The 13,520-nt window shown below is 42.9% G+C and overlaps 1 protein-coding gene across 1 annotated transcript in view; it reads left to right on the plus strand.

The window, feature by feature from the left end:
* fgf10a (fibroblast growth factor 10a) overlaps positions 1 to 13,520 on the plus strand; it is a 29,537-nt gene that overhangs the window by 9,487 nt on the left and 6,530 nt on the right. Inside the window, exon 2 of the mRNA XM_084047687.1 lies at positions 13,288 to 13,391. Coding sequence (XP_083903813.1) covers positions 13,288 to 13,391 — 104 coding nt within the window. The remainder of the gene's footprint in view (positions 1 to 13,287; positions 13,392 to 13,520) is intronic.

Here is a 13,520-nt window from a genome sequence, read left to right on the forward strand (position 1 = left end):
ATAGTGTGTGTGTGTGTGTGTGTGTGTGTGTGTGTGTGTGTGTGTGTGTGTGTGTGTGTGTGTGTGTGTGTGTGTGTGTGTGTGTGTGTGTGTGTGTGTGTGTGTGTGTGTGTGTGTGTGTGTGTGTGTCTGTGTGTGTGTGTGTGTGTGTGTGCGTGCGTGCGTGCGTGCGCAAACTCGTGAGTTTGTGTTTGGGTGACTCCGTTGTGTACCAAACATAACATAGCCAATCTACAAGCTCACAACACGCCGCACTGTAAGGCTTTGTGAGCTTATACTGTAGATCTGCTATTTCCGGCGTGTGATACCGGTGCGCAACAAAGTATAAATCAAGCCTTTGTGTGCATACGTGAACGTGTGTGTGTGTGTGTGTGTGTGTGTGTGTGTGTGTGTGTGTGTGTGTGTGTGTGTGTGTGTGCGTGTGTGAAGAGAGCATGTAAGTATGCGCGTGTACCCACAAACAAGATTAAGCCAATGGCCATCTACAATATTTATCCTCTCACTTCATAAAGCTCCATTCAAGGCTGAGCACTCATAGAATTAAAACCCAAATTCTGCACGGCATTATGTGATTAGCATTGATAATGCTGCCAACCAAAAGTCTATACAGAACCCTCCTTGTTTTCTTCCCATGTGTATGGCATGGACTGTCATATCTTGTTTGCAAACAAACGAGTAAAACAAAGACACAAATAGACATGTGTTTGCAGTTTGCCTGTACCCTTGTGTTTTATGTGGCTCAATTAGGACGGGGTTGTGCCAGCTTCACTAAAATTTGGGTTGTGATTCTTTCTGTGGCCCAAAATCTGCCGCACTCATTTGTTCATGTTGATAAACATTGTGTGAATATTTCACTGCACTCCACTCCAACGTCAATGAAACAAACGAAAGGCCCTTGCACACAGAGTCCGAAGTGTATATAAAATAAATAAAAATATTGGTCACTCAGTTTTTAATGCCTTAGAAAAAAGGAATTGAACTGGGTTTGGTTGAAAAAATTACTATACAGTACGTGCAGAATCTCGTCGTATAGCCATTTTGGAGTCTATGTGCAAGATCCATACTAGAGTGTGTTATTTTTTTGTGTTTCTGTTTACATTCAGGTGTAAGGAGCGTGCAGTAACTACATTATTAATCTCAGTCAGGAAGCTTTGTTCATGAGGGTCAATTTTTGATTTTCTTCTTGTCATGGGGGGGGGGGGGGGAGTGGCATGGGAACAATTTTACAGTAGAAATGGTACAAGTACTTTTTCTTCCTGAAATCTCTGCCATTTTTTCTCGATATGTCAGTCTGTCAAGCCTAATTTTTACTTAATCGTACAGCATCGCATATTAGGCATCACTTAGGCATCCTTCATTCTCTTGTCCTCTCTCGCTCCTTCTCTCTTGCTCTCCCACCTTCCTTCTCTCTCTTTCTCTGTCTGTCTCTCTCTCTCTCTCTCTCTCTCTCTCTCTCTCTCTCTCTCTTGCGCCCTCTCGATCTCCGCTCTCTCTCACCCTGTCCTACTCTCTGCTTGACAAGCCTATTAAGAGTTCTCATGGGAAAAGGTAACAGTGTGCGCCATAAAAAGAGAGTTATGAGGAGGCACTGGATGCAGCAGAGGTTAGTGTCAGCATTGCTTTTCACTCTATGTAACACTGACATCTTCATAGACTTTCTTCTCTGGCAGTCATAAATAAAACCTGTGTGCATATGCCGCTGCTGCTCAAGGCTGTTTAAAATCGACCTAAGATAATAACCATAATATTTGCCACAGACAAGTTTGAAAATCAACATGAGTATTTAACTGTATTTTTGAGAACACACGGCAGAGTTACAGCTCTCTCCTTTTGCACTGTAATCTTTTTTTCAGATCCACTGGTGTTACTGGTGTGTAACTGGTCACTCCTGACCCAAGGGTGTTTTGATTTGTTTTGACTGGAAGGTTTAACTGTCAGGAAACAATGCTGTTGAGAAGGTCATCATAAAGTGGTCAGGTTCACCCCAATCTGGGAACCCACTCTGTTAATGAAATTAAAAAGATTTTTTTTTCTCCCTTTGTTTTTGTCTCTGGGTGCACCACCTCCTTTTTTTGTGTAGATACAGCAACTCGGTTTGGCTCCTCCCCTTTCTTAATCCACTTCCTCCCCGGTGCTTCTGTGTTTAACAACACTACATATTTCGGGCAGTGGTGCTTACAGATTCTGCTGTTAGCAGAATCTGTTTTGAGAGATTAGGTTCACCCTGATATTGAAGTTCTCACATAAGGTATTATGAGCCACTAGGTTATACACCTTTCATGAAGGTCCAAAATGCAACATTCAAACAACACTGAAACATTTTCAAACAGTTAAATGATGGCAGACATATTCACTGCAATTATATCAACTGTAAAACCTTGTTTCAAAGACATTGAGTTGATACCACTAATCCTGTAGAAACCCTGTACATCATATGAATTTAACAGTCATAATGTCCCTTATTTTTTACTAGTATACGACTAAAGGGGCTAAACCCAACATGTTTCAAATGGCAAATCAAGGACTCAATTATGTAGAATATTGCAGAGAAACAAAGTAAACAAAGTCAGCACATTGGACCAATTTCATAATCCCACACAGATTTTCACATAAATTTCACTAATGAATCCCTGTTAACTGAAAGATTCAGTCCAGAATCGCACTTGATTTGAGTTTGAGAAATGAACACCTCATTACAATGGTTTGGCTCTGAACCATTCCCCAAGACTGTGTCTGGGGATGTGATAACACTTTATCGTTGCTGTCGGAGGGAAACCTCACATGTCCAAAACGGTTACTTTTCAGGATTCAAATAAAAAAATAGCATTGAGATGCTTTTTGAGCTTTTAGATCTGCAATTTTTTGGGGTAGGTCACACAGTAGTATGACCAAGTTGGGCATTCATTTACATAAAAACAACAACATAAAAAGTTGAAATATGGAGATACGAGGTTTCTGCCCGACAGAGACGATATTATACCTAACCTGATAGTGTTATGGATTACATTTGTAGCCTTACATTTGTAGCTTGGTAAAATCAGTACTCACTGGTGTGGTCTGTATATTTAGGAATTGGGATTGAGTGAGGCCTGGCCTAAAGAAGGTTTGTTGTTGTGAAATTATAAATCAAGTTAATCTCGACATCTGAAATGTATATAGTACATTAACTTTCTGAAAGGATATGCCAAGAGGTTGTTCATTGTCTTTTGATTTAAATTGGGATTTAAGCTTATCTTTGAACGTGGCCACATATAGCACTTTATCACACAGAGGGTTAACCATAGTTGTGTTTCAGATGATCAATCTGACCTTGTAATATCAGCTGTAATGAGACTCTTGCAACCTCTCCTCCTCTCTTCTCAACTCCAAACACACCCCTCTTTAGCACTATTCAGAGGTCACTCACATATGCGTGCATGCGTGCACACACAGAAGTGTAGAGGTCCGGAGGTCCAGATGTATGAGTAACCTTTGACCCCATTACTCAGAGTACAGGGTCATCTACGGAGCGCGCGCGTGTGTGTGTGTGTGTGTGTGTGTGTGTGTGTGTGTGTGTGTGTGTGTGTGTGTGTGTGTGTGTGTGTGTGTGTGTGTGTGTGTGTGTGTGTGTGTGTGTGTGTGTGTGTGTGTGTGTGTGTGTGTGTGTGTGTGTGTGTGTGTGTGCGTGCGTGCGTGCGTGCGTGCGTGCGTGAGAGCCCAGCAGACAGAGAGATGAGCACGGTTTGAGTGGGTGAACTTATCTGGACAATCATATCCGCCCACAAATAAATCACAAATAAAAGAGAACATTTCCATTTCCTCACACAGATAATTCATTCATACAGTCATGGTTAGACTGCAGTTTTCATCTTTTTCAAAGACGAAGCGCTTTGACCAGACTCACTGGGGAGTCGAGGCGAGGACTGTGTCATCCCCCTTTTCAATCAGTATTTACATATTTCTTGTCGTCATTGCCTGATACCCTCCCATCTGTTCAACTCTCTTTTCTATTAACGTGTCGGCTACAACATGCGTGAAATAAGGCCCAGATTTTGTCTGGAAGCCACAGGCGGAGATGCTGCTACAGCCTGATTTATACATTGGCGTACGATGGTATCACTCGCCGAAGATAGCCAATCTACAAGCTCATAGCGTGTCACCTCGCAAACACGCTGTGAGCTTGTAAGTCTGCTATTTTTGGCCGACCCTTAACAAAAGTCTCAGAGTAGAAAAATCTATTCTCTGTAAGAGAAATCTCTTCTGTCACGTTGCGTCGTTTCAACTCTCCGGGGAGAGAGTGGCTTCAGACATCAAGAGACCCATTACTATCCGCAGGAATCTTAAGTTGGGGCTTATTTGTTTTGACAAAGCGTCTTTCTCATTGTTTATGTTATGTGACAGATTCTCGCCGAGCATACAGTACACCGGACACACTCATCAGACGGAGAAATGCAAAAAACATGACAGAAACAGACAGAGGAAGAACAGAAGAGAAAGGGAAATAATGAAAGTCATGGAGAAGAGAGAGAGACAGAGAGAGAGAGAGAGAGAGAAGTAACTACAGACTATAGACCATAGTTGCAAATGCTCCTTATACTGTAAGTCATGTGGACCCCAGTTCAAAGTATTGGTTCAGTATTGGTACATTACTGGTCCAGTATTGGCCCAGTATTGGCCTGATGCTGGTCCAGTGTGGGAACATGGAGCATTTGTGGCCGGTAAAGCAGTGGGAGGTGGGGTGTAGCATCTGTGATGGATAAGATCCAGGGCTGCTGCCCCAGCCACCAGTTGCCTCAGGAAAAGTCCCCCTCCTAACACACACACACACACACCGGCAAACACACCGGCATATTCGTATACCCATTCTCCTGTATGCGTGCATGCACTGACGCACACAGGAACAGATGGAAGAGTGTGTGTGTGTGTGTGTGTGTGTGTGTGTGTGTGTGTGTGTGTGTGTGTGTGTGTGTGTGTGTGTGTGTGTGTGTGTGTGTGTGTGTGTGTGTGTGTGTGTGTGTGTGTGTGTGTGTGTGCGTGTGTGTGTGAGGGCCTTAATGGAGCCATCAAAGGTAAAACTGGGAGCCCAGGGTTGAGTCGACAGGGAAGCATCTGGAGAGCCTAGCCGTTTGAACAGAACAGGCAGGAATGCCAGCTAATTAGACTCAGTGAGTGTGTGTGTGTGTGTGTGTGTGTGTGTGTGTGTGTGTGTGTGTGTGTGTGTGTGTGTGTGTGTGTGTGTGTGTGTGTGTGTGTGTGTGTGTGTGTGTGTGTGCGCGTGTCTGTGTGTGTGTGTGTGTGTGTGTGTGTGCGCGTGTCTGTGTGTGTGTGTGCGTGTCTGTGTCTGTGTCTGCACTCGTGCATGTGTGTGAGACACAGAGTATCTGTGCATGAGTCGAGTCCACATGTACTGTACTGTATGTAGGGTGCATAATATTTGCGGTGCAAAGTGACATGTTTTCCATAACTAAAAAGGTTGGATGCCAACAACTGAAACCACAACAATTAGACAGCACTGCGCTGGCAACTGTAATGTAAATGAAAAATGCGGGAAATGCAGACTGCTGTCATACAGACGGGCCTCTCCCCGAAAACCAAATTTTTGCCCCTCAGTCACTGCCCTGTGAAATGTTTTGACAGAAACTGGCAGTCTTCGTGTTACAAAGTCAACTGCGTTACAAGAATCACAATACCTCAGACGGCTGCATTTTTCCTTGATCTAACCACCATTAACATCACTGTGAATTTGCCTCAGTTGTTTTTTTTACCCTAAATGAGAGTTACGTAATGTTCTGCGGTGGTGGTGGTGTTGGTGTTAACCACTTAAACCCTATATGCTTTGCTGAACACAATCCCCCAGGGCTCCATACTAGGCCCGCTCCTGTTTTCCCTCTACACCAGTGTTTCCCAAACAATTTGTATGGGTTGTCAGTGAATATAAAAACATGTGCTTTATATAGAAAAAGTTTTTTTTAGGACACTTTTTAAGAAATTGGGAAAATAGCAGATCTACTGTACAAGCTCACAATGCGCCAGGGTGCGATGCATTGTTCCAAATTTCTTAAGCGAAAGTAGCCCATCTACAACAAGCTCACACTGCATTGCATTGTGGTGCGAGCCAAACACAACCAATATACAAGACGTGAGCTTGTAAATCGGTAGATCTTTGGCACGCGACAACAGCGCGCACCGAAGTATAAGCTTTATACTTTGTTGCACGACTGTGTAACAGTAAAATGATCTCAACCCATGTGGACTGGAATGAAGTCTGTGGCAGAGGAAATTTAATGCTATCTGTTGGCTGGGTAGGCAGACCTCTGGTATTTTAAACATCGACTTTACACTCAGGTGATCCTATTTGTTTTGTTTTCAGAATAATCTGGACTTGCTTTTCTTTGTGTACCTCGGCCAGTTTTAAAATCACACACAGCTTGAACAGTGCGGTTTTGGCCCCCTCTGCCCAGCACGAGAGAGAGAGAGAGAGAGAGAGAGAGGGAGAGAGAGAGAGAGTGTGTGTGAGAGTGAGTGTTCCTGTCAGGAAAGGAAATAAAACCATTATGTAGGCAAGAATAAGCTAAATAGAACAGTGAGCATAGGTCACAACTCGTTCTACGTAAGAAAATACTACTGCACCCCAAGACATGCAACCAGTCAGCGACAGGCTTGGGACCCAACCCCATGTCAGTTCACGAAAATGTGATATTATGGAGTTCCATGGCCAAACAATAAAATACCAAAAAAAATGTGATGAAATACCGTGAAATAGGTTTTGAAAACAAATTCTTTTTACCCAAGAATTCTACGTATAAAAATGTTTGGTTGTGCTGAAAATGAGAAACAGACTGGTGTTTTCTCTGGTCAGAGCCACTGGCCAGAGATGACTTTGATGTGGGCAGTTAGTGTAGGATGATACTGTTTTCAGCCACATGAGAGTAAACCAGCACCTCAGCAGAACTTATCACATGCAGAAGTTCTATTCCGGGCCGGCCCAATATGAGCTTCTTTCTTGTTTCGGTTACATCTCCGAAAAGAGAGAACTATTAATCGGCGTTTAGGAGCGAAAAAAAATCTAAGAAACAACCTGCTCAAGAAATGTTGGAAACAGCTGTGGTTTTGCGACGATGAAAACCTGTTAGTTTCAAATAATTCACTTTTATGGCACAGAGGCAAACGGTCTCAGAGAGGGGCCTATCTGTGTGTGTGTGTGTGTGTGTGTGTGTGTGTGTGTGTCCGGGGCTAATCGCACAAACCACTGGACCGATCACACCAAATCTCTTGTTCACACTGCAGTAGGCCAAGGACGTAGCTCCACAAATGTTTTTCACATACTGTATGTTTAATGTATTTTGAAATATTTAACTTAAATTCTGTAATGGCAGTCAAAGGCGCTTATATTGGGCGGAAACCTTGCCCAAATTTGCAGTCATATGTCATAGTCGGATACGTCATAAATGACTGATGTCATAGACTGTCCATGATCCACATGCGAGCCACTCTGTTATTAGAGCCTGTCTTGTTTTTCTGGAACAGATCAAATTTTTGGAGTTTATAAAATGCATATTTCAAGCATCTTGTTTGTACTCTGAGGTTGGTTGCTACAGTCACATTTTTTTTTCTGAATGTTTTGTCTTCTCCATTGGTATACATTTCTTTCCACCCATCAGTCATTGCCAGTAACATAGACGCAAATTCTCATGTCATTGCAATTCTGACATTTTCAGTCACTTTGTTGCTATACTTTCAAAGAGAAAAATGATCTCTGTGCTTAGACCTCAACTAATGCAAATTAAACATGATATGCTAAAAACACAGACACAGAGGTCCCTTTTTGCAAGGCAGGGGAGAAACAAAAAAGTATTTTCTTGGACATGACTTTTTTATTTAATATCGAAAAGTTTGGGGAAAATGTATGGCTCTAGAAATACACAGGAAAGGGGGTTCTTTCCAAAAAAACTCAATAATGTGAGCATTGGAATTGGAAGAAAGAACCAAGTCATCATATAACAACCCACATAAACCTCTCACTGGGTGAGGGGTGTTCCCAACACTGTTAACAAGTGAAGCTATTTCACAATACACATACCCAGACCTCTCCAAGCTGCACGCCGGCTGCAGACCCCACTCACTCACTGCTAGTCGTAGTGCTGATGAGGTCACCATGTGAGCAGCCGCAGTATAATCTTCAAAAAGTCCTTGGATAAACAGTGGAAACATTTTCACAACCTCCCCTAACCTTTAGGTTCAGGCTGGAGTCTCACTGGCCATGTTCCTAGAGGCAGGGGGCAACCAGGGTACAGGGGAAGGGTCAAGGGGAGGTGTGTGTGTGTGTGTGTGTGTGTGTGTGTGTGTGTGTGTGTGTGTGTGTGTGTGTGTGTGTGTGTGTGTGTGTGTGTGTGTGTGTGTGTGTGTGTGTGTGTGTGTGTGTGTGTGTGTGTGTGTGTGTGTGTGTGTGTGTGTGTGTGTGTGTGTGTGTGTGTGTGTGTGTGTGTGTGTGTGTGCGTGCGCGCGCGTGTGTGTATGTATGTGCGTGACTGCGCGTGTACGTATGTGTTTGCACTATTTGTGTGTGATGATGGAAGTGGGAGAGGAAGGAAGCCTTCTATTTTTCTTTTCAGTATACATCCCTCTGTGGCCCTTTGGTCTTCATTAGATGGCAAAGCACAGCTGAACCTGAGTATAAAGAAATCATTTTATACAAACATTTGATTCACCTTATCCTGCAGGTGATATATTCAATGTGGAGACTGTATGTGTGACTGTGTGTGCGCGTGCGTGCGCGACTGCGTGTACCTACCTCTCTGGCTCCTTTCCTCCTGTGAATTTCTGACACTTGCTGATGGTTTCTGAAAGACTCAGTATAGGGTGTTGGACAGTGAATTAGTTAGGATAATACTCCAGCGCATGTCTGGCTTGTTGTGAGTCTGCAGCTCCAAGATGGTTGGAGTTAGCTTTGTTTATTATATTACATTTGGTGGTAATATAATAAATATCCATGGGAGCACGATCCAGTCTGCGCACTCTATTTTTCTGTTTTGGAGATGGAAGCCAGACATGAACAAGGTGGAAAACATCATGCATAGACAGTGGTGGTAGAAGTACACAGAGTAAACGTACTTTGTTACAAGTGAATTCAAAATCGTACTTAAGTCAAAGTACACAAGTATTAGCATCAACATATACTTAAGGTAGAAAAAGTCATTATACAGAACGATAGATGATAGATATCATGTTATTGGACTATAATTACTGATCTTTAATGTGTTCATCACTTCAATGTTGCAGCTGGTACAGATGGAGCTTATTTGAATAACGTTGTATGCTGTTGAGTTGCTTAAGCCATATATAATAATATGATTTTTTTTTTCTACTGTCAATCTGCAAAGTAACTAGTAAGCTGTCAAATAAATCTAGTGGTATAAAAACTACTATATCTGAAATTTAGTAGTAGAAGTATAAAGTAGAATGAAATGGAAATACTCAAGTAAAGTACAGTGCCTCTTAAATACACAGTACTTGAGTACATGCACTTAGTGACTTTCCCCCACTGTACGAAGCAAAGTGAGTGGAGGTGGAGTGTGAGAAAGAAGAACAAGAGAAGAAGGGTGGGAGAGAGAAAGTGGTGGAAGAAAAAAAAGAGGATTGCACTAAATGAGATACAATGAGAACTGTCAGAAGGAACCAGACAACTTTATGGCGACCACCCACAAAGCATGGAAGAAAGACAAAAACTAATTCAAGGCAATAGCAGCCAGCAGAAAGCCCGCGTTACAAGCAGTGATTTATGAAAGCACTTATTGATAGACTGCTCCAGTGCATAAAAAAACCAAGCACCGGGTGTTACGGAATCAAAAGTCTGTGTTTCATACAGAAGTATAGAGTCGCTGAGTGTGAATGGATCCATTTGTAACTCTGAGAGGGTTACAGATGTACGGGTCCATTTGGTTACATTTGTACCCGTAACTCTGAGAGGGTTACAGATGTACGGGTCCATTTGGTTACATTTGTACCCGCTCAGTACAGCAGTTATGAAACACAGGACAGATACAGAAAAAAAGAGATACAGCTAGGAGTAACAAATACTACTACTACAACTACCAGAACTACTACTACTACTACTACTACTACTACTACTACTACTTCTACTTCTACTTCTACTTCTACTAATAATAATAATAGAGAGTAAGCACCTAGTAATGTACGGGGTTTAGGAATAGACCAGACACCAGGAGATGTAGGTAGTACGTACACTAACTGAGTCCTGTCAAGGTAAATTTCACTTTGTTTACAGCTGACAGATTCCTACATCTTTCAGCACTTCATCCTGGTGTCATACTATCTGACTACAAAACTCAGCAGACATTGAGGTTAAACACTTTCTAAAGTGCTTCATAAACAGTTTCCTACAGTTAGAAAGCGCAGCTCTGTGTGTGTGTTTAAAGGTCTGTCAGTGTTAATGTTCCTAGCTGGCCTGCTTTTATGAAGGTTGTAATGCTGCCCTGGGTTACACACACAGGTGTTTGCCCTTAGTCATTTCCCCCACCCCCAAAAAAATGTTGATAGTGGAAATGTCGGGACCCTTTTTTCCCTCTTCTTCCTTGTTTGTTAAGAAACCTGCATGTTATTTCACTTTCAATGTCAATCATTAAAAAAAGATTTTCTTCAAAGCTTAAAAATAAAGATTTTCGGCTGTGGGCCAGGGCGACAGGAAATAGGTGGAAACAGGCTAAGGAGTACAGAGAGAGAGATGGAGAGACAGACAGACAGACAGACAGACAGACAGACAGACAGACAGACAGACAGACAGTTAAGATTCAAGGGATTCAAAATGTTTTATTTGCATATACTACATATAGTATAGTATATATTTTGACACAAATACAGTACATCTGTCACAACCTCAGGTCAAAACACACACACACACACACACACACACACACACACACACACACACACACACACACACACACACACACACAGACACACACACACACACACACACACACACACACACACACACACACACACACACACACACACACACACACACACACACACACACACACACACACACACACACACACACACACACACACACACACACACGCACGTTCTTCCATCAGGAACTATTGTTGCAGTCTAAGCTCTTTGTTGTAACCCAGTCTTTCAACTCACTAGGCCAGCTAGACTGAAGGCTTCTGGTAACTGGTAAGCGGACCATAAAAGACCCCTGTGCTCTGTTCCTGGATCACCACATCAAACAGGACCAGGGGGAAGGGTTTAACCACATGAACCCTAGTGTCACTATTCTGAACTCTAGCACCATAATAGGTGAACATTCTGCAAAAATAGGCAAGCATTCGGCGGAAATAGCAGATATACAAGCCCACAAGCTTGAGCTTGTACAGTAGATCGGCTATTTTCTGCGAAGAGATTTTGCTGCAGAGGGGAAAAAAGTAATGTATAGAGGCCTGGGGGGTTTAAGGGGAAGAGAGAGTGCTCACAAATGTCAGCTGCAGTGCTGAGGAGATGGCATTTTTATTAGTGGGGTAGATCTGGGTTGTTCTGTGTTGAGCTGCGCGTGTTTGTGTGTGTGCTTAAGGCAGCTGTTTATCAACAGACCTCACAAGAGAAGGATTAATACAAAAGTGGACTGCAGTACAAATAATCACAAAAAACATTATACTTACAGGAGATAATAAGAATGGGAGAGAGCAAAGTAGAGAACAAGAGAGAGACATAGAATCACAGTCAGGAAGATAGACTACACGTAAACAGTAATAGATAGTAGCATGAGAAAGCCAGAGACAGAAAATGAGGATCTATAGACTGCTCAGCAGAAGCACTTAGTGGCCAGATGTCTCCAGATGAGTCTGAATGCCTGAATGATTTAGCCCTGATCAAAGAATGATGTGACAGGGCTCCTAAAGTGCATCCCCCTGGCCTCCGCTTGTCTTTGAACTGCTATAAAATCACACCAGGGCTGCAGGATGTTACAAATCTCTGACTGTCCTCTCCGAGACTGAAGGTCAAAGAAAGGCGATGATTGGACATGATACACAATAAAGTCTTATACCGTAATCTTCTGTGCTGCTTTTCCTGGATGCATACCATGCTTCCAAAAAACAGAATGCAATGGCAATCAAAATATGTGGCTCAATGATACAGTGATTAGGTTGCTATTGTTTTGTAGGAGCTGTCAACCAACCACCATTCAAGACAGGTTTCAGCCCACTGTCTAAAACTTCTACCGGTGGGCACCCCATCAGTGACAACAGTGGACTTTACCAATTATTCCACCAGATGATGCCTGTTTACTTTAGGATGTAATGCCCCTGTTTCTCTTCATCCTTTCTACCGCGTCTGTGACCCTGCTCCACTTCCTACTGGCCCAGACCCCTTCACCTAATCCTCTCTAACCCCTGATAGCTTTATGGCTTGGTATAATTGACTTTAGGATGAGAGAAGAAAGGGCCGGGAACCACAGCTTAAACCAGTAATTGGTTCAGGCCTGAAAACTGATACAGACGCTGAGCTCCTTGCCAGCGTAGCGGCCAGGCCTCCCTCCCTCCTGTCCGTGCGCCTGCCTGCCTGCCCCGTGCTCCCCTGGTCAGAAAAACAAACATGGAATGTAGAAATGTTTTTTCCTGGCTGACGCCTCGGTCCCAGGGCACACGGCCTGCCAGCTAACCACTGGACGAATGAAGGGGCATATGGGGGCCGGTCTCAGTTCTGTGACTGTCACACAGTAAAGGCAGAGAGAGAGAGAGAGGGCAAGGTTTAGGTTCACCCAAAAGCATCATACTAAGGCTATTCAGTTTATTCCTATAAAAAAAAACTGCTGCAATTCTGCTTATTGATATCCCACCGTTTCTGAGATCTACACATTGAGAAAGGTCAAGAAAAAAAAAAAAAGGTTCCTTGCCAATGATAGTAAAATTCTCCGGCACTGAAATTATTTATTAATTAATAAAAGTTTAGCAAAGAAACATCTCTCTCTTTCTCTCTCTCTCTCTCTCTCTCTCTAGCTATATTATTATATTATCATATTTATAATTTCAAACTTTAAAGTTATAGGCTGATGTGCTCTCTACCTCCATGCATTACATTTAAGAAAGAAGTAGCCTAACCATTCAGCTATCAGGTCGCCTCATTTATCCATCCTTTAGTGTGTGACAGTCCTCTTGGTTGCCGTTTTAAACATAAATTGAATTAAATCAGGAGCTGTACCTTTCCAAAACTCCAGTCCTAGTACCAGTCTGTATACAACTGTATTGAAGCTTATATACCCCCCCCCCCCTCTATCTGCTTCAGGTGTGTTGGAGATCAAATCAGTGGATGTTGGAGTGGTGGCGATCAAAGGCCTCAGCAGTAACTACTACCTGGCCATCAGCAAGAAAGGAGAGCTGTATGGAGCGGTGAGTCATTTTCTTTCCTCCGTTCAAATATTCAGCCACATGTAACCAGCAACTTTGTACCACACTGACCTCAGTGCTACGTCAAGGTGATCTCATCTTCTCTACACTGCCACCTATCAGTTCCTTGTT

Source organism: Gymnoscopelus microlampas, assembly GCF_963454915.1.
Source record: "Gymnoscopelus microlampas genome assembly, chromosome: 21".
Lineage (NCBI taxonomy): Eukaryota > Metazoa > Chordata > Actinopteri > Myctophiformes > Myctophidae > Gymnoscopelus > Gymnoscopelus microlampas.